Raw genomic sequence first — 21,296 nt, forward strand, 5'->3', positions numbered from 1 at the left:
GGATGAATAAACTCTTCTGCTTTCCTTCTAGAACAAGGTCAGGTATTACAGATGTGAAATGCTGCTGGAGCCACTGGCTCAGCGAGTATTTACTTGTGCGGGTGCAGCCTATGGGTTGGACACGTGCAGGGGGTATTTCTTTTCCATTTATCACTTTTAAATTCAGATGCAATTTTACAGTCATCTTTGCCAGAGTTCTATAATCCCCTAAATATTAACTTGGCCTAAACTCAACGTGCCACATTACAAGAGGCTCAGATGATTTCCAGTCTGAACAGTTTCTGGTCTCTGTTGCCAAAGAAAAGTTTTTAAGAGTACCTCTCGGAATGCCCATGGGAAGGCCTAATTACCTCCCCCTTGTGTGAACCTGCACTCCCCTTAGAAACAAATTGGCCCTTGGGCAGCTCGCTGCCACTCTCCCTAAGCCGGGAGATGAGATTATAAAGTTAGTCGGGGTGGAGGGCTTGGCAGCCTCTCTTCCTGGCTCCTTAAATCAGAGAAAAATAGTACTAGTCAATGTTTAATGATCTTAGCTTATGATCCCATATCCAGGATATGTACTTCCGCATAGCAAGCTTGTTAGAGGAGAAGTAGGAGAATGTAATGGATCAAATGTATATTTACGTCCAAAATTCTAAGGATGTTATGTTCTATACTCTTCAGCGATTTCCTGAGTCATCAGCCATCACCAGAACGATACAGATGGTCCCCCAGTCCCATAGTGCCTTAATCTGTCTTGAGAATGCAGTGAGTAATGCTGCTGGACTGGCCAAGTTAGAGAGCTGGTGGGGAAAGGGAAATGGTGAGTGGAGATTCTTGAATCTCTATTCTGCCTCTGACCTGCTTGGTGGGTGAAAGCAGAGACCTTCAGGTGCCCAGTTAAATGTAGACCAGAATGTAGTTATGCCACTGGTGTATCTTTGCTGAAATGAAATGACTCCATGGTTTAATTAATTTACACAGGTTTTTTTTTTCAGGATTTCAAAAGAAGATGGTTGTAGGGAAATGGGCTACAACCATGTAGGGAATGTGGTGGAAAGACCTAGATTCATGACTACTGTCTCCTATTTATTAGAGATGTGGCAGATTTCTTTATGACTCTGCATCTCATTTTGTTGCATCAAAAGGGGATTAATGATACCACATGATCAGGTGGCTGAAAGCCTTATAGAAGATCATGAGTTTGAGAGCGCAGCATATACAGAAAGGGCATGGAAATGTCTAATAATACAAAGAGGGTGGCTACTGCCCCGTTTGGAAATTTGGCATTGAAAGAGGGGGGCTTATTTGTGTGGTACCAAAACCGGAAGATGAGCGTCTCCTGCCCAAAGCCTGAGAGGACTCTAAAATCCCTCCTGCAGACCTGTGACTGGTGCTGAAAGGGAGGTCATTTGTGATCAGAGGAAGCTACAGCCTCCTGAAGAGTGTGTTCTAAAGGAGCATGGCCCTTCTTATGACGTGAGCACAGGAACAGGGATAGAGAAATAGTTGATTAAAAAAAAAAATCTCTGTACTTCAAATATGAATTCAGATATAGAGACAGAGAATTTCCATGCAATTAGAATGAAAGTACAAAGACCCTGATACAAGGAAGTGACCACACTAAAGCAGATAATCCATCATTTGCTCAATCATTCAACTAACATGGGATATGGAAAAGGGATCAGCAAAAAAATGCAAAGCACATACCCTTGCTTTTCAAAGAGGGGGTCCATGGACCATGTCATTGTCAGGTTCATGTGTCAACTTGGCCAGGTGGTGGTGCCCGGTTGTCTGGTCAGGCAAGTGCTGACCTTTCTGTTGCTATGAGGACATTTCATGAACTGAAATCATGATCACGTTGGTGTCCTCCACAGCTGATTGCATTTGTAAAGGGGGGTGTCTTTTGCAATGAGTAATGTTTAATCTAATCATGGGAAGGCTTTTAAGAAGGATTCAGAAGAGACAGTCACTTTTTCCTGCCTCAGCCAGCCAGCCTCTCCTGAGAGCTCATTGAGGACTTTCATTGGAGCTGCCAGCTTGCAGCCTGCCCTATAGACCTTGGATTCTATATCCCTAGGGTTATGTGAGACACTTTTATAAATTTTATATTTATGGATATCTCCTGCTGATTCTGTTTCTCTAGAGAACCCTAGCTAATACAGACTAGCAGTAATAGCCCCACCTGGGAGTTTATGGGTAAAGCAGAATCTTAGGTTCCTCCCCAAACCTCCCTAACCAGAATGGGCCTCTTGTGCACCCCCCAGGGGATTTGAATGCACAGTCAAGCTTGAGAAGCACTGGCCAAGACCATAAAAGAACAGAATCACAACTAGACCAGGACAGAGGTATCTTCCCTGTTAAGGGCTATGCTTCACTAATTCAACAGTGACGTGAACTCTAAAGCAATCTGTGCATTAGTCAACTGTATGTGTTCATCCCTATTCCAAAGTGTGGGCTTTGTCATCCTCCTTGATCATTTGGGAATCTTTATAAATTCCATGGTAAAAGTGCCTTTTCAGTTTTTTTGCCACTGATACTGGCTCCGATGGACCCCACAGTTTTAATCCTGAGACCCGAGTGGGCAGACCAAGTGGGCAGCAGCCTGTTCTTACCAATTGCACCTGGATGTGGCCCAAGTTACAAAAGCACTTTGTAAACTATAAAGGAGACTGAGAATGTAAAGCAGTCATGTCATCAAAGTATGCTGAGTCAGCATGAGAATTGTAAAGAAAATCTGCTCTTCTTTTTCTAGGCCACCTTTATAGTTTGGAAGCATGAGCAGCTAACAGGGTGCAGTGGTGAGGATTCAAGCGGGGTCCTCAAAATGAAAATGCATCCACTATTGCTGGAGAGGAAAAAGTTAAGGCATTGTCTCCACCATTTGACACTGAAGAGCAGGAAAGTGGTTACTTAAGTTTGTCTTTCTTCATGCAGCCTCTCATAGTCTCCACCCCACACATGATATGCCACTGCATTTGTAATAGGTAGAAACGTTCGCCGTTCGGAAATGGCGGGATAGAACTAGTAAAAAATGTAACGGTGACTGAACTAGGGATAGAATTCCATACCTAATTCTGTGATCCAATTTCTCGTCTCCTATAATGCAACATTTGCCTAAAATCTAGCTAACAGCCTTAGGCTGCCGACTAAAAGAGTCCACTTTTTGCCTTCTGATAAATATGAATAGTATTAAGAAAGGGCACGGTTTTGCCTCAGTGGTAATCCATCCCACAGGGACTAGATCTCAATACTGGCTGAAGTGAGTGGTGTGTGTATACAGCCTTTCCTTTTGTAGATCTGTTCTATTAGGTCTCAAAGGAAAGTTCAGAGAGCAAAATGTTCATTATGAAAGACAGTTCTGAGAATTGCATCGATAAATGAATGCAACTATTTCCCAAACTACCTGTGGTAAAGAACCAGTTTTTGTTCTTTTACTTTTCCTATGTCACAGATAAATATTTTCATAAAATACAGTAAAAATAAACTACCAGAGAAGTAAAATGAATAAAATAAAGACTTACAAGTTACAAGCTTACTGATCAAGCACTTGGATTTGCAGCAATGTCCACTTGCTAGAAAAGTTGGAAATTCTACTTCCAATTTCTACAATAAACTTATTGTAGACTGGTAGGAAATAGTCTGCAAATGAGTGCTGGACCATTGGTCATGTTTTCTGTAGCTATGGTCTAATGGAAAATCTAAGTGAAATCACCTATAAAATGCCCATTTTGGGGGGAATGCTAATGTGATGAGTTAACATTTACTGAGGGCTTCCTATGCAATAGGCACTCACCATTCTAGATCTGCCACTTGCATCACTCCTCACTCAATGCAGTGAAGCAGTATCTATCATTATCTCCATTTGTGGCAGAGGAAACTGAGGCACAGAGATGTTGAGTTACTTGTTGAAGGTCACTTAGCTAGTGAATGGCATAACCAGCATTAAACACAGAGCACAATCACTTTACATGCATGTGCGCGCACACACACACACACACACACACACACACACACACCTGCTTTTCAGCAGGTATTTGGTTCAGGTTGCATGTGAATCTACTCCAGGAATAAGTAATACATATTATGGGATTGGCAGTAGCACAGTAACCATAAAGACTATGGCATCTTAATGATTCTTAGTAAAATCCTGTGGCAACCAGACACCAGACAGAGTTAATATATAATCACTGAGTAATCCTTCACAGGGAACTGACAAATGAATTTTGGCACCTCCTTATAACCAAAACTGAAAAGGTGTTCAAATCTCAGAAAACATCATGCAAATGGTGACTTCAAAGTTCAAATGACAGATACTCAAAATGAATGGAAACATTTGGAGAACCAAAACAGCAAATAGCTAGGTCCTCAGGGGCAAGTGAGAGCTGTTTTAGCCTCAGCTGTAACCCAGCCCACAAGTGACTATAGAAAGTCTAGTTCTTTTCACCTCTTCTCCTACCATCGCACCATTCCCTCTTCCTCCCGATGTTCCCTGTCTTTTTTGAAACCAGAAGCCAAGCCATAGGAACTTGAGGAAAAAGTTGGTTTCCTTTTAGTGAAAGGAGAGGGACCTGCATCGACTGGCGAAGCTGTAATCGCATTGCTCACACTGTCCACCCTGCTTTGTCTACAGATGGCAGAGCCAGTCCCCTGGGGCCCCTTGATCCCTGGGTCTGCTTCATTGTGTCCAAAGCTGATAACGATGTCTCCCACCTAAATATCCCTTGCCGCTACATGGATTCCTGAAATGCTTTTCTGGGCCCTCACATCACCATAAATGCTGCTTAAAGGAAAGACAAATGGTTGTGTAAATGAACAACAGATGGAACATAAATGGTGCCACATGTTGGGCTTAACCTCTTTAGGAAGAAGAGGTGAAACAAACCCCAAACCATTTCTTTGCTCCCCGTGCATGGAGAACAACGGCTGCAGCTACTGCCATGTTGGGCTGTTAAGATTTTCGTTTTATACAAGTGATTGCTGCGAACCTCTCTAGGCTGAAAAGATATGCTTGTTTCTTATTAAAAGTTCTGGTTTCATTCTTAAAAGTTTACCTTGGTGGCAGGAGATCGCATTCAGCTTTGCCTAAGCAGGGGGCAATGCTGACAGAACATCACATGTTTTTAATTATGGTCCTGAACCTTTTCATGTACATTCCCAGAGCAACAGCTGCTCTCAAAGAATCAATTTCTCTTTGTATAAACCTCTTTCCTTAAAAAGAAAAAAGGAATTCTTGGAAGTATGTGTAAGACCCTCTTTTCCTTCCACAGAGCTGGGCTCTGCATATTAGCTTCCTCAAGTTTGGGGAGACTAGAGAGAACCACAGAAAAGTAACTAACACTAGAAGGTGGGAATGTGGGTGCTGGAAGGGTGGAGAGGTAGGATGAGCTGCAGTGGCTCAGAGGAAAGGAAGGTGGCTTTGGGCTGGAGTGGGTGAGGAAGGCTTCAGGGGAAAGAGATTCCCAACTGGAGTCTTGGAGGATGGCAGCCTTTGATAGGATGGGAGGCAGGAAGAGTGCATTCTAGAAGTAATGGTAAAGGCTAAGTGGGGTATCACTTTGGAGAGACATAAGCAAATGTCATCCTTGACATTCCTCTAAAGCTCCTTTGAGTTACTCACGAAATACTGCAAACCCTGTAATTCTCAAGCACACAAAAATTTGACATTCATTGGATTAGACTAAAGGAAGAAAAGAAGGGAAACTGTGGGCTGGTGTTTGAGCTTTCACACTCTTCCCCTTCCAAGAAGTCCCATGGACCTGGAGGTGACTAAGGTTGGGTAGAGGACTTCACTCCATTCATGTTGGCCTGCCAGGTTTGACTTCACTGTGCTTTAATATGAAGCCTCCATAACAATACATATAAGAAGACACTGTTGTTGAGAGGATTAAACAATGCAACCTAAGTGAAAGCCCCTAGAATGGGGTCTACCACGTGGTAGTAGCTGGTTAAAAAAGCTTGATCAGACCCCAGGGACACAGCATTCCTTGAAAAGTTGTAGAGAACTTGGCTCCCTACTCTTCATCTGAGCTGGTAATGTCGGCCGTAGATCAGCAAAGAGCCATTGTTCTCAGGCTCTTGGATAATACCTTGGGGAACTGTGCTTACGCCAGGATTAGGGGCTGAGATCTGAGAATATCAAGGTGGGGACTCTGGAATAACAGATTGCAAAGCATCTTACAGTTTGAAAATGGTCTTTACAGCTCACGTTGCTTGGCTACCCATAGGGGCCACACATCGAATCAAATCCCTGGTTTTCTACCTTAATCCATTTCTGCTGTTTTTACTGCATGGAGTCTGGGATAAACCAAATACTCTGGGGCCAACTCCATGGAGGGCAGACTTCCTGGAGTTATTCTCCTGTTAACATAATCTCTATATTCTATTTTCTCTTCATCATTCTCCTTCTCATTTTGTTGCTTTATTTCCTTCCTTCCATTGTGTCATCTCTTTCCATTTACATGGAAATCAGATTTATACCTACCTAACTGGTTTTGTCTATAATTTACCTTTCACCCTCTCTCTTTTTCCAAGACATGATTCTTTTAAAACACACACACACACACACATACACACACATCCTGGGAGTTTAGGCTGTGCAAAAAAAGCAGGCTGGCATACCTTTTTACCTCTTTTCTTTGGTTTCTCCTCTAGGTCTTTCCATCTCTATCCTCCCTCAATTTCTTTTCCCACATCTCCCATCTACATCCTTTCTCCTGCTCTCTTTCCACAGTTTCTATTCCTCCAATTCTTTAATTGGAGCCAGAGCCTAGCCTCCTATGGAGACCACCTGTGACAAACTGTCCCCACTCCTGATGGTGCCTGATTAGTGCAGCCTCCCTGGCACCAGACACATTTGGCAAATTAGTCGAATGATCATTTAACTGCTCAGCTGATTGTCAGGGGCCCAATCTCTCCGTCCCCAGCTCTGACTGGGTACTGGCAAGCAAACAGCCCAACTGGGGTGCCCAGAAAGTTAGATGGGACTTGGATGGTGGAAATCCCGACACTGTCTCTTTTTCATTCCACTCTTCTGCTTCTCCAGAATTAATTTCAAAATATAAAACTCTAAATGCTTTGCTTGGCTATCCTGTTATTTAGTCTGTCTTGGCTTATTATTTATATACCAGCATTCTTTCTAAAATAGAGGAGCAGGAAAAGTGCAAGTGTGTTTACCTGATGCATCGAATAAAACTCACCCGGTTTTTTTTTTTTCAGAGTCATTTGGCACAATGACGGCGCCTGTCTGCATTAGTTTTTCATTCTCTCTAGGAAGCTAATTGTCTTTCTTTTGATTATCTTGTAGTTTTGGCCTGAAGTCTAAAATCTGGCCCGCTGGGCTATGTGTCAGATTTGTAAATTAGATGACATCTGTTTTGAATTTTATCATCTTGAATTTTCTTTCAAGCTCTCCTCACTTATTTATTTCCCCTTTTATTGCAAGGATCAGGTTTTGTTGTATGCTTTAGACAAAAGAGTAGACCACTCTGCTTTGTGGGGCACAGATTAAAATGACTGAAGCTACGTGGTAATAAGGAAGGCTATTCAGGGAAAAGATGTTGGGAGAGAAGCCATAGCAACCGACCCAGAGAGGATGTGCAGTTCATACAAAAGGCTGGCTGTCCACACCAGTGTTTTGAGGTTCCCACCAAATAATTGAAGTCAATTAGAAGAAGATTGACAGCAAGTGTTGAACTGGGAGAAGTATTTTGAACCGAGGGAGATTTAAGTGTTGGTGGTGGTGATATGCAAGGTGAGAAGTGACCTTTTTATCTCTTCACGCTTAATTTTTCATTTTATTTATTTATTTTCTCAGAAAAGTAGTAAAGGAAATAGGTCCTTAATTGCTTACTCATACATGTGGGCTCCTATTTTGCTAGTGAGATTTTATTTTTTTAACTCGAACCTACATATCTCATAAGTTCTTTTCTTGGGGAAATAGTTTATTGCTAATTGCATTGGGCCTATTTATTAAGGATAAATTTTCCTATTAAAATACCCAAGTATCACCTTATACATCTTTTTCTTCCTTTATACAAGCCTTTTTCACACGTATAAAAAAATGACACCTGTAAATGGCTTCTTGAAAGCTTGCATTTGTTGAAGCAATAGAGAGCGATGGACAACAGACCAGAAAATATACCTTAGCTTTTACTTTTGAAACATGTCAGTCATCACAGGAAGAAGTAAGCAAGCTGACTGGGCACAGGATATAAAATGGCCCACCAAACCCCAGCTGCAGAGACCATAAACACATTTCTGAAACTGGAAATTAGCCAACAGTGACATTGTGGTTATATATAAATGACAAACCATCCCTCCATAAGGCTGACCATGAATTTCTTGAAAACTGCCACATTTAGGCCATTGCTATGCAAGTTATGGGTCTGTGGAAGTGCTATTTTTAAGCAGTATATGTATCTAGCACTGGTTCTCAACTGGGGGTGACTTGGTTTCCCAAGGGACATTTGACAACGTCTGGAGACATTTTGATGGTCACAACTAGGGGAGGGGGTGCGACAGGCAACTAGTGGGCAGAGGTCAGGGACGCTGCTAAACGTTCTATACTATAAAGGACAGACCCCCTCCCCCACAACCAAGAATAATCTAGCCCAAAATATCAATAGAGTTAAGGTGGAGAAAACTCTGATATAAAAATTGAGCCAGGCACAACAGTCAGAGTTGTATAAGATCAATTAAAACTAGAGTGCTGAGAGAAAAGGGCTTTGGCGATTGATCTTCGTCAGACAAATAGCTGTGGGTTGACCTTCGTGACCACATTGGCCAGGTGATGTTTTTTGTGTATATTGGGACTAAGATATCCTCCCAGTGGGGTCCTTCCTGCTACCTGCTTCTTTCCGGCTAAGCAGTCACTCAAAGCTTGATACTTCTGGGTTTTCAGCCACTCTCTTCCCTTTCTTCCTACCCACATCCCATTAGAGGTCAGCTCCTCGCCATCCCAAGCTCTCTCACCATAGTGATGTGCCCTGATGTCATCGGTTCCCCCCTTGCCATCTGTTAAAGCTCTAGCCAAAGCTTCCTAGCCACTTTATCTCTTGCCAGCCTGCTGTTCCAGCCAAACACTCCAGTGCTCCCCAGTGCTTCTTCATTCATCTGTTCTCTTGGTGAACAAACACTTCTTGAGTGCCTACCATATCTTAGTTACTGTGCTAGGATCTATCAGCAGTCCTTGGATTAAAATCTTTCTACGTTTTTCCCATATTGCTTGTAGGACAAACCCCTTGCCTCCTCACACAGCATGTAAGGCCTCTGATATTCTGCCTGTGACTTAACTTTTCAACGTACTGTCCCACTCTACCATTGACATATTTGCTCCAGTCATGTTGAACTACGTGCTTTTCTTTGGTCTGGGTCACACATTTCTATGCCCTTTTATTTTTGCATGTGCCATTCTCTCTCTTTGGAGCATCCATCCTGCCCTTCTCTGGAGAACTCCCATTCACTCATGCAATTTACTCTAGTGCCTAGCAAAATGCCTTGCTCATGGAAGATCCCAATAAATACGGAATAAACTCAAATTTCACTTATTCTGTGAAGCATCCTCCACTTCCCCAGCTCTTGGCCAATACATCTCTCATGCTTCATAGCCCGCTGTATACACTTCCACCAAAGCTCCATCGCGTACTTTGCCTGTGGACCCCTCCAGGGCAGGGATGCTACCTTACACCTCCTGGAAGCTTCAAGCCCTGGGCCATGCTGGCCATAACGTGGACCTTGTGACTGAAAGCTCACTGTTTTGTCCAGATGGCATCTTGTGTTTTTTGAATCCTTATTCAGTACCGTGGAAATGGTTTGCATCATTTGTTATCCCCAAACTCACAGAGTTTGATGTTAGTCCCAAACGGATCCTGCCCATTCTCTGGAGCTGACTCCCTTCCAATGCACAGGCTCTGTAGGACGAAGGCCAGGGTTCGAATCCAAACTCCATCGCTTACTCACTGTGAGACCTTCCGAAGATACTTAACCACTCTCTGAGCTTTGTTTCTTCTTCTGTAGAATAGGAATAATGATATCTGCCTTTCCTTCCTTGACAGACTGTTCTGAGGATCAAGTGAGATTGCATGTGTGAAAATACTTTGTAACTTCACTTCTAAAGGTCACAAGTCTTCAAATTTCTCCTGATTCGAAATAGAGCAATCTTACCCAGTTATTATTGTCTTCTCCAGGCAAACTTCTAGAAAGATTCAGTTTGGGGCATTGTTTCCCACTCCCCCTCCAGCCCCTCCCATTCTGTTTTCTGCCTGGTGATGCCACTGACAGTTCATGCAGCACAATGATCAATAACTTCCTCATGGTCAACACCAGTGGATCATTTCCTGCCCTTCCCTCATTCACCCTGGTCCTAGTCTACTTCTTCCTGAGACTATCTCTGCCCTGGGCCAGAGTGAACATCTAAAATGTGGATCCTCATCATATCCTGCCATGTACAAACTCCCACAATGACTCTTCATTTTTAACGATGGGGCCAAATCCAAACTCTTTAAGAAGGTATGTGATCTGCCCCCTAACTACCACTTTATCAGTATCTCCTAACATTGCTCTCGTTGTAGCACACACTCCAGTAATACAAAATGATGTCTGTTTCCAGAAAGTGCTGAGCTCTTCCACAGGATGCCCAAAAGACAGCCTGATGTGACCTCACCATCTCTGAGGGCTTGATCCAAAATATCACCTCCTCAGGGGAGCCTTCCCTGATGCCAGCTTCCCACCCCTCTCCCTTCCAAGCAGATGCAGATACCACCAGCTCTGTGTTCCCCAAACTCCCGGAACCCATCTAAATTAGTGTCACTTACCCACTATTTTGTAACTATGCACTTAAATGTTTGTGTCTTCTATTAGACAGTGAACTCTGGGGCAGAGATGATGTCTTATCTCTTTATACATGTCTAACTCCTGCAGGAGTTCCCAGTACACAGTCGGCAATCATTAAATGCTTGTTGAATGAATAAATGAGTGACATAAATATTATTGTTTACTACAGTCTTATTCTTTTAGTATATTTTATGCACATTCTAAAACTTTTTTTTTAAAACATTCTGGTTTCCATGAATTTAGGAAAAAAATTGGCAAATGCTGTAATTTATTCAGAAGTTAGTCTATGCTGAGATAGGAGGTTGGCTTTCCTTGGGATGTTTCAGACCTTCACGGGGAAGCATTGCTCTCTGTGCGATGGGTTCACAGCAGATCCTGGGGACACCCAAAAACTACAGCTCACCTGTCACCTCCAGCTTTGGCATTTTCCAGGTGTCGGGTAAGGAGGTTGGCAATGGCAGTGAAGCTGTTGCTCATACGGAAGATATCTCTGCTCTGAGGACCCAGGATGGAAGAGAAGGCATCCGTGAGGCTCTTGATCTCCAGCAGGAGAATATGATGAAACGAATGCTCCATGTTGGCTAGCTGGCCCACCAGGTATGTCAGGCAGCTCCTGGCTCTCTCCTGCCAAGAGAGAAAGAGTAGATGTGTGAAAAGAAAATCAGAGTTCCCTCATAAGTGAATGAAAATTCTATAAAGAACCTGATTGGAAAGCTAGCTAAAGCTAAATAAGTTTTATTCATGGCCCCTCGGTGTCTGTTTCTTTTGGGGTTTAAAACTTTTTCCCTGATAATGACATGCCATTAATAAATGAAATAAAAACAATTTAAAACATGGATTTTTCATCTTTGACTCCCCTTTTAAAGTTCTCCTTTTGTCTATTTAATTTTTTTTTATAATATTAGTGCAGTAGAACATATGTATAATTACAAATAAATATATTTTGGAAATGGATGATCAAAATTCTTTTAATTCATATGTGTACAGGTTTAAATAACGTCTCCATTCAGGAATTCCCTTTTTCTTATGTTCTAGCTTTTGAAACCTTAATTTCCTTCAAGATGTGATTCCTGTCCTGTCTCCTTCATGAAGTCAACACCAGTGAGACCTACTGTCTAAATTTCACTGCATTAAAGACTATGCTTTCTATCTTGTTTAGTACTTAATTACGCTTGATCATTTATTTATGCTTTCGTTTAATAAGCAAGGATGTGTTGAAGCCCTATAATGCGCCTTTGCTAGACTCTAGATGAGAAAGGTGAAGGAGAGGAGGTCCTTGACTTCAAGGGGCTTGCAATCCCCCCTTTCATTTATAATTTCCCAATTGTTACATGTACCAGTCAAGTCTCCCAAAGGGGCTACTTCCTACACTTCAGTCATCCACCTGGCACAGAACTGAGCCTGTAGTGTCTACACCCAGTACGTGTGTCTCGATTCACTGATTTAACCAAACCTTATGTGCAAAAATATCACCTTACAAATAAAGTATGTAGCTTCAAAGAAATTCTGTGCCTTATTAGAAATGTATTTTATAGAACAGATTTAAGTAATGAAGTTCCCTAGTATTTAATACTTGACTTCCTGCAAAATTGCCCAGGAATACATCTCTTAGGGAAGTGGGGTACACCTGCCAACCCCTTAAAAAATTGCATTCTGTTTGGTTGTGCAAGACAGAGGATTGCAAAATCATGAACTGGACAATTAGTTGAAGAGATTTATTCATTAAAGGATAACAATACAGGAAAGTGAGACCATTGGAACAAGTTCTCGACAGTGCCTGTTTCATTCCTTGGCTCGTACAACTGCAAGTTGCCTAAGAACACTTAAATGTTCCTAAGTCTAATAGTTTTTTGCAACATAGACACATTCATTCATGCGATGACCTGGTGAGTGAATCATGATATGCAGTGAATCAAAGGGACATTTTCTATTCCCCAATTACAAGCAAATGTGGGATGTGAAAGTACCATATTTCAGGCACTGTTTTAGAAGCTAGAAACACAACACTGAAGAAAAAGGACAAAATTCTATGCCACCATAAGAGGCAGATGGACAATAAACAAAATACATATGCATGATATAGCATGTATTGGATGAAAAAAAGGTGCCTTAAAAAAAAGTAAAGGAGAATGGGAAGTTCCAAGGAGAGGAGTTAATTATACGTAGTGTAAGTCAGATCTTACAGAGAAGGTGATATTTCCGTTCAACAAGGTTTTAGAATATAAACCCAACACTCTCATGAAAAAATAATTAAAGTAAAATTTTGTCCAACTTGATACAGGGATGTAGGAATATTTAGGAACTGGGACTCAGGAGATTTGATATTTTATCTACTGTTTGTCCTGCTGAAATGTAATTTCAAATTTCAGGGAACTTTGGCTTCAGACTCAGACTCTTCTTCAGCATATTTTCTTTTTTTAGCCATTCCACAAACATTTTCATATACTTATCTAAGAAGTGTTCTTGATAGTTTGATTAAGAACCCTTCTCACTGTAAAAACCACCAAGATCTTTTTTTAAGGCATACTTCTTCCTAAAGGTGAAGGTGGCTGTATGCGTGTTTGCCGAAATCAACAGAAACCTGAATGATCTTCTGGCAGCCAAACTGAGCTGGTGGGAAACTCCAGTGAAGGGGAAATTAATCATAGTATAGGAATAAGAAAGATTATAACTGCTCTGGAACTAACATATGAAACTAAGCCAACCTCACATTGTTTGCTCTTTGGAGCACATCCATGTACCTCGCAGGGGTAACAGATGCAATTTTGGATTAGTAAGTGTGATGTAAGAGGGAGAAGTGAGTTAGGAGGTTCCAATTTCTTTTCTATTTCTTTTTTATTCCAGGACATTTTATCTCTGGGGGTTAGTGACTGCATTTTTATGCTTTCAGTCACCCCACTGTGGGGACAGGGCCAGCAGAGAACTGTACGGTACTGTGGGCTTGACCCCTTCCTTTCTGACATCAACTAATTAATTTTTATTAAAATAATAATAGCTGACCCTCATAAAATACTGTAAGTGCCAAGCATATTCTACATGGTCTCTAGTTTTTACTCTTGCAATCCTCCCAATAATGCTATGATTGCTGCCATTTTGGAGAGAAGGAAACTGAGGCACAGAGAGAAGAGTAACTCATTTGAGGTCACACATGCCCTTTCAATCTCTAGAGCTGTACCCTAGCTGGCTATATCCTCAGTTACTCCCTCAAAAAACCCCAAACCACCAATGAAACATGTTTCCACTCTTCTTTTCTATATTTTGTTCATTGTCAGAGTTATATGGCCCTTTTCATTTAATTAGTTTTGATTAAGTGATGTAAACATGGTAAATACTCATTAAATACAAAATAGGCTAGTAGTTCTCAGACCTGTTGGCCTCAAGACCCCTTTAACCTCTTAAAATTATTGAGGACTCCAAAGAGCTTTTGTTTGTCTGGCATTTATCTATTGATATTTACCATATTAGAAGTTTAAAACTGAAACATTAAAAAAATTATCAATTCATTTCAAAATAACAATAATAAAACTATTACATGTTAAATAAATAGCAGATTTTCAAGAAAAAATAACATTTTCCAAAACAAAATGTAGTGAGAAGAATGGTATTGCTCTATCGCTTTGCAAATGTCTTTGGTGACTGTTTAATAGAAGTCAGCTATAGTTTCACACCTACTTCTGTATCTAATCTGTTAAATCTGGCCTCACACAGAGATGTAGTTAGAAAAAGAAGAACTTTTAAGGCCCTGATAATTGTAGATATTCATCTTTGATAATACTACACCAAAAACTCAACAAGTGGTAGTCCCTTACAGGTTAGTTGCTATGGACAATAGTAATCAACTTTTTGTATCTTATTACATTAAACTCCACTGGTGTCGCTTGCAAATTGAATGTATCTTTTACTCACCCATGATTTTGTAACTTAAGCATTGGTGATTTAGCAGAATATCAGATCACTAAGTTACACATATCTTTCAAATATTGATGCATTTAATCATACGTTATTTAAAAAATTGTATTTATTAATATCACCACTGATCTCATAAGAAAAGTCTTTAAGTATTGAGGAACTGTCACATTCACGGTGGCAGACACAGATTTTCCAAATTTCTAATTTTTTATTTCAAGCTCAAATTTCATCATTGACAACAAATACTGTCCGTTGTTTTCTTGATGGGAAAGGCTCCCTTCATTAATTTTCAAGATAACATCTACCAGATATCCAAGTATGGAATAACCATAGTTTGTTGGTCATTTTTTCAAGTAAAAACAGTGTTCAATGAATAAAGTGGCTAGTTTAGCTGACAACCCAATGGCACAGGTGCTTTTTCTCAAGACACCACTGCACTTCAATATGCAGAAGTGCTGAGCCAATACATACTTTCTATTTAGTCACACAGAACATTAAAGAGATGTGTACTTAAGGGTTGAAATTTAATAAAATTAGTAAGTATTACTGCTTCATCAAGTTAAGTCAGTGGTTCTCAAGGCAGGCAAGGGCAGACAGGGGGAAGAAGGAAAGCAATTTTGCTCCTCAGAGGACATTTGGTAATGTCTGGAGGCATTCTTGGGTCAGCACAACCAGAAGAGTGGGAGAGAGGGTCAATGGCATCCAGTGGATGGAGGCCAGAGATGCTGCTAAACATACTACAATTCACAGGACAGCCCCCTACAACCAAGAATTACCTGGCCTCAAATGTCAAAGTCCCAGTAAAAAACCCTGAGTTAAGTGAAACTGGATTATTTTTTGTCTGCTTGTAAGTGTGTGGTGATGTAAGAATACAATGACTATGAGTAGAGTTTGGTGCCATTGGGACCAGCAGTTCGCCCATCATTGCTTTTGTACTATCGATGCAAATGTCAACACAGCAGAGAGGAAAATAATATCTTAGTCATTATGAAAATAGCTTTGACCTCATGGATCCCTTGAAGGGGTCTCAAGAGTCCATGGATCACATTGAAAATTGATGAACTAGAATCAAGGGTCATCAAACTTTTTTCATAAGGGGACAGATAATAAATATTTTTGGCTTTCTGGGCTATTTAACCTCAGTTCCGGGAAAGCATTAAAGACAATAAGTAAAGAAATGGGTGTGGCTGGTTTTGGTCCAGCGGCAGCAATTTTGTGACCCCTGAGTTAGATTATAGGTTTATAAAATTGCATTAGCCATATCATTCCTTTTTATTGTGTTGTCATTTTATTTTAAAATACTACTATTCCTATCTCATAAAGCTTCTCTGTTGTCCTATGTCATGATAAGAGAATACAACTCAGGAAGAAGCCAAAAGTGAAAAGTGTGGTGCATTGGTTGTAATAATGATATTTTCCCTTTATTAAGCATCCCCAGGGGCCAGTACTTGACATATGCTTCCTCATTTATTCCTTGCAACAACTTCGGAAAATGGGATCCAAATACTGACTTTCAAAAGGACAAGAACTTGACTAAGATCTTATACACAATAGAATCGTCATTGGAAGAGCCAAGATTGAATCAAGATGTCTGATTCCAGAGTCTGAATTCTACTTTGTCAAGACTGATAACCACCTGTTCAGTACAGTTCTGTATGCTGCAATTCTCTCTTCCTCCACCCACGGCAGGCATCACCGACTGGTTGCATTCATCCTTCCACATCGCGACTTCCCCATTGTGCTTCCTATATATCGCAGGTCTTCATAAAAAATTAAATGGGAATTTTAGGGGAAGTTTTGCAGAAGCTGCAGATGAGGTGAAGGTTCTACTTTAATGGATTTTCAGGCCAGCAAAGGCTGGTTTGAATTTTTTAAGAACAAGTTTAGCCTATGCAATGTAAAAGTCACAGGAGAGGCAATGTCTGCAGCCAGGGAATTTCCTGAAGCCCTGAAAAAAACCTTTTTATGTGGATTTTCCAGACCACAGGGTGCTGTGCCCCTAAGCCCCATGGATGTGGAAGGGATAACTGTTCAATGCTCTTTCCTCTGAACCTGGAAGAATTCTGAGACCCCTTTACCCCTTTTCAACATTATCTTCATAGTTGATAGTCCTCAACCCTGGCTGAACATTAGAAGCATGTGGCAAGTTTTAGAACAAATCTAACACTCAGTAAATTAGCTTTTCCCTACCCTCATTCCCATTTAATTTTATTAGAAAGGGTGGAGTACAGGCATAGGCATTTTAAAAATGTCCTAGATGATTCTAATGTGCAACCAGGGGATTGAGAACCTACATCTGAAAATTTGTGAATTTTCTGATTTAGGATATATGGATTTGGATCTACAATCCACACTTTCCTTCCCACTTAAGCCTCAACAGTTTACAGAGGAGTAATAGGAAATAATATACTTGACCATTAATGAAAATATTTTATTTCCTGGTTCTCTATTATTCTTGCTTTTTTACTAGGCCAAAACTGGGCCCAAACATTTTCTCTCTTCACAGCTCTACTCTTTGGAAGTCTCCACATCCACCAAAGAAGCCATAAGAGATGGACCATGAGAAATGAAATGCAACTGAGCTTGATGTTAATGCTTTCTCAATAAAGTTTTGCCAAGGTGACCCCAGGCTTTGCTTAGGAGCTGTCAGAAACTTGAGCAGGGGCAACGGTGGCTCAGTGGCAGGGTTCTCACCTGCCATGCTGAAGGCCTGGGTTCGATTTCTGGTGCTTGCCCATGTAAAAAAACAAAAAACAAAACAAAAACTTGATCAGGACCAGTGATGCTTAACTGCATGGAGAAATATTTATTCCATGAGAGTCTCTTCTCTGATGATGGTGGAGACGCAACCTCTAGAGAAAGGGTTGAAAGGTTTTGTACTGGCCTCTTCCCCACCCTAATTCTTCTTTAACTGAGAGGCTCTGGAATAGGAGAAATAACTATTTCTAGTTGGCCCAGGATATTCCTTGTTTTTAGCACTGAAAGCCCTACATCCCAGGAAACCTCTCAAACCAAGATGATTGATCTCCCTACTCTGGAATCTATGGGAAGGTGGGAAATTATTTCAGTTCAGAGGACTCTACTCAACAGACTCAGGTTACCAGTGAATATGATGATATATCACTATATATGTACCTTGTCATAAATATCTCTCAGATTCTCTGCATCACCTATAAAGGAAAAATATCTGCTTTCACCTTGACTGGTCAGAATCCTGGAAGAAAACCCAAATGATTAAGATGATTTTCCATTCATCTGTTAGAAACATGCCCAGAGAAATGGAAGTTCAGCTTCACCGGATTCAGATCAAGTTTTAAGTCTCCACCTAATTTCCACCACAGGCACAATTTCTTATTACCTTTAAATTGATTGAAACTTTCCTTCATTAGCAACATACTATATGTTCAAATCCATGTGAGCTCAGTTTTTCAGCCTCATTTTAATTTTTTCACCCCACTACAGATTACTTTGTAGATGGAGACCAACTTGGGTGTCCAGATGGAAGACTAGAGATAATCGTGTGCTTTCCTGCTTGCTGTTCGGTGGTTTACAGCAGAATATGAAAATTGTGGATAGCACTGACATATTCTCAAGCACGTTTTAAGTTTCTTTTTCCTTTCTCATTTCTTGCCATAAAAGAAATACAAAGATGCTTTAAAAGAAGGGCTCCATTTGGTTTGGGGCACTGACTTAGGAGGCCCTTCCCTGAATGAGAATTGTGATTATGAAAGAGTCAAAGAAGAGACTGAGTTCTCTTCTTAATAGATCCTGATGTGCTTGGTAAGACAATTATGAAGCAGTGTTAACTGGAAATAATACAATCCAATTTATTTTTGGAATTGGTTGTGACTAGGTATTCACAACCATTTTGAAAGAATACCGCCCAAAGTCTTTTTCTATTTCTGTACTTCTATTAACAATTCGGTTTCCATCAGAAACAGATGGCTTCCATTAGGGCACACTTTTGCCTCCTGAAAGCCGTTCCTCTGCTACTCTTCTTTGTACATTCCTGTACACATCTTTACATTAATTCAAATGTCTCGTCTCCTCTTCGGTGAAACCCTGCTTGACTCTCCCAGTCAAAGTTGGCTGCTCCTGTCCGTGCTTCTCGGACCTCTCGCCTAACTTCCTTGACTGAAATGCATGTCAAGTTGGTTTCCGCCCCATGAGCACCTCAAATCTGGACAGAAAGAGATTGCCTGGCATACAGTAATTATTATTGATCTTGAAAATCACCACCAACACCCACCCCAGTCTTGGGCAACAGCTCTGAAACTGCAAGTGAAATCATTGCCCTCATCCCTACATGGGCCATGACATCCAGGGGTGAAAATCTTCCTGGCAGCATGGGAGATGACTCCCAGGAATAAGCCTGGCCTTGGCATCATAGGATCGACAATCCTGACCAAAAGAGGGAGAAGAAATATAACAAATAAGGTAACAGTGGTTGGGAGAGTTCAAATAGAGTCGAGAGGCTACTCTGGAGGCCACTCTTTACGCAAGTTTCAGTAATACATTGCTACCTATCACAGTTTGCCAAACTCCAATCAAAACCATTCCTGCCACCTTAAAGATCACCGAGGGCTCTATCTGAGATTCTACAAAGGTTTCATGCATTAGGGTTACTTTCTAGAAACCTACAACTTCCAGATACATCCCTGGACCAGATAAGTCCTGAAATGCAGAGGACCCAGCCACTCCAGAACATCAACTAGTTCCATCCCCCTTCCCATATTATTGACAGCCCCTTCCAACATGAAAAAGTTACAATGGCAAAACCCAAATACCCCTAAAGAGTGGAAGAAAGATCAAAGGTGACGGTGAAGTTAAATAGAGAAGGTAGGGCTGAACAAATGAGTATGAGTGCTGAATCATATTGATGTTTCTTTTAGTCTCCAGCATCTTGGAGCAGCTAGTAATAAAGACCTAAAATTGTGGAATTGTAGTTAATATCAAACTCTGAAGCCCTGTTCTACAACTAATTGTCACAATGTACTTTGAAATTTATTGCTTTATGTACATACATTATTTTTCACAAAAAAGAAAAAGGAGGTTGACTGTGATGATAAATTCACCGCTATATGATGATACTGAGAACCATTGATTATACACTTTGTATGATTACATGGTATGTGAATATATAATATATTAAAAAAAATGTTTTGTACAACTTAAAATCTTCTTAGTCACCAAAATGCAATTTTAGTTCATTATCTACAATTATCTCTAGTTGCAGATCCTTTCCCCTGTGCCATTACTTCCCAGTCTTTTTCAATCTTTTCCTGTTTCTGAGTAAAAATATTCTGCTGTTATAACATTCTCAATTCTGAAAAAGTTGCTGTTATTGAAACACTCAAGGCAGTAAGGGTGAAGCTAATCTGTGAAAATCCAAGTTAATTGAATAATTAATAAAATTTCATCACTTAAAATTATGCTAAGCAGGACTATCTATGCTCTTCTAAAACATTAGCAATGCAAAATATTTGCAAAGAGAGTGGACACCAAATATTTTTAGTTTATCATATCAAAAGCTAAGATTCAATTTTTTTTAACAGAACATTGAGAGGGCAAGCTGCCCCAAATCCTTATTTGGGGAACAAAGCAGAAACTAAAGCAGCAAAAACTCTGTTAATGTCTCCCTTAGGTGGCTAGTCCTCCAATTTTGAGCTGCTTTTTAAAATAACATTCCCCAAAGTCACATTCTTCATTTCTTTTATCCTTTGATCATGTAACAATTTTTCTGTATATCAGCTTGGTGTAATTGAATATATTTTTCTTCCAGCTGATCAGCAAAATTTAAACACATTTACATATTACAAATAATCACTTAGTCCAATGTAAATGGAATAAGTTCCCATTTTTTCCTTATTATTTTTCATTGTTTCCATGCTTTCAGGGACACACGGTTTCTGTGGGCATATGAAGTAATAAATCATCCCAGTAAAACAATACTGTCAGGGCAAAACAATTTTTAAAAATAAATCCTGGCAATAAAAGTTAAGAAGCAGCTGATGAAAACAGATGTATCCTTTGTTTTGAATGAATCTTAAATTTCATTACATGGCAAAAATTAAGGATAAATTGGACTCAGTTCAACTTTATGCATTTGGCACAGAATACTAAAGTAAACCCCCACCCTTGAAAAAGAAACAAGTAAAATTTTTATATTTATAAAGCAGTTATAGCTTAAGTTTGTTTAAAGGTGGCACATACTATGTCTTCCTCAGAAAGATGATTGAGTCTTTGAATGAAATTGACTTGGGATTTGAAGTGGAAATCGGAGACAACAGTGCAAACAAATAGTGTCCTTAGCATTATGCACTTTTGAAAGGGCAGAAAACTAGACACGGTATGTTGTTAAATGAAGTTTTGTAATTCAAAATGATTCTCCCCCAAATAGCATTCAGTGGCACTTCTGTATTTAAAAATCCAATCCCTCTTCATCTGTGCAGAGAGTCCACTTTCCAGCATCTTTTCTTTGCATTGAACCCCTAATTCTTCCAGACTTTAAAGCTTGAGGAAGTCCATCTAATTTGAGCTTTGAGCATAGTGTTACTTTGAGGGTTGATAAAAGA

At 40.3% G+C, this 21,296-nt stretch overlaps 1 protein-coding gene across 4 annotated transcripts in view; it reads right to left on the reverse strand.

Moving 5' to 3' along the window:
* VEPH1 (ventricular zone expressed PH domain containing 1) overlaps positions 1–21,296 on the reverse strand; it is a 261,065-nt gene that overhangs the window by 111,914 nt on the left and 127,855 nt on the right. For all 4 annotated transcript variants that reach the window (XM_077160878.1, XM_077160876.1, XM_077160877.1 and 1 more), the window contains one exon: positions 11,216–11,436. In XM_077160878.1, the coding sequence (XP_077016993.1) occupies positions 11,216–11,436 (221 nt within the window). The remainder of the gene's footprint in view (positions 1–11,215; positions 11,437–21,296) is intronic.

This window comes from Tamandua tetradactyla, chromosome 5, assembly GCF_023851605.1.
Source record: "Tamandua tetradactyla isolate mTamTet1 chromosome 5, mTamTet1.pri, whole genome shotgun sequence".
Classification (NCBI taxonomy): Eukaryota; Metazoa; Chordata; class Mammalia; order Pilosa; family Myrmecophagidae; genus Tamandua; species Tamandua tetradactyla.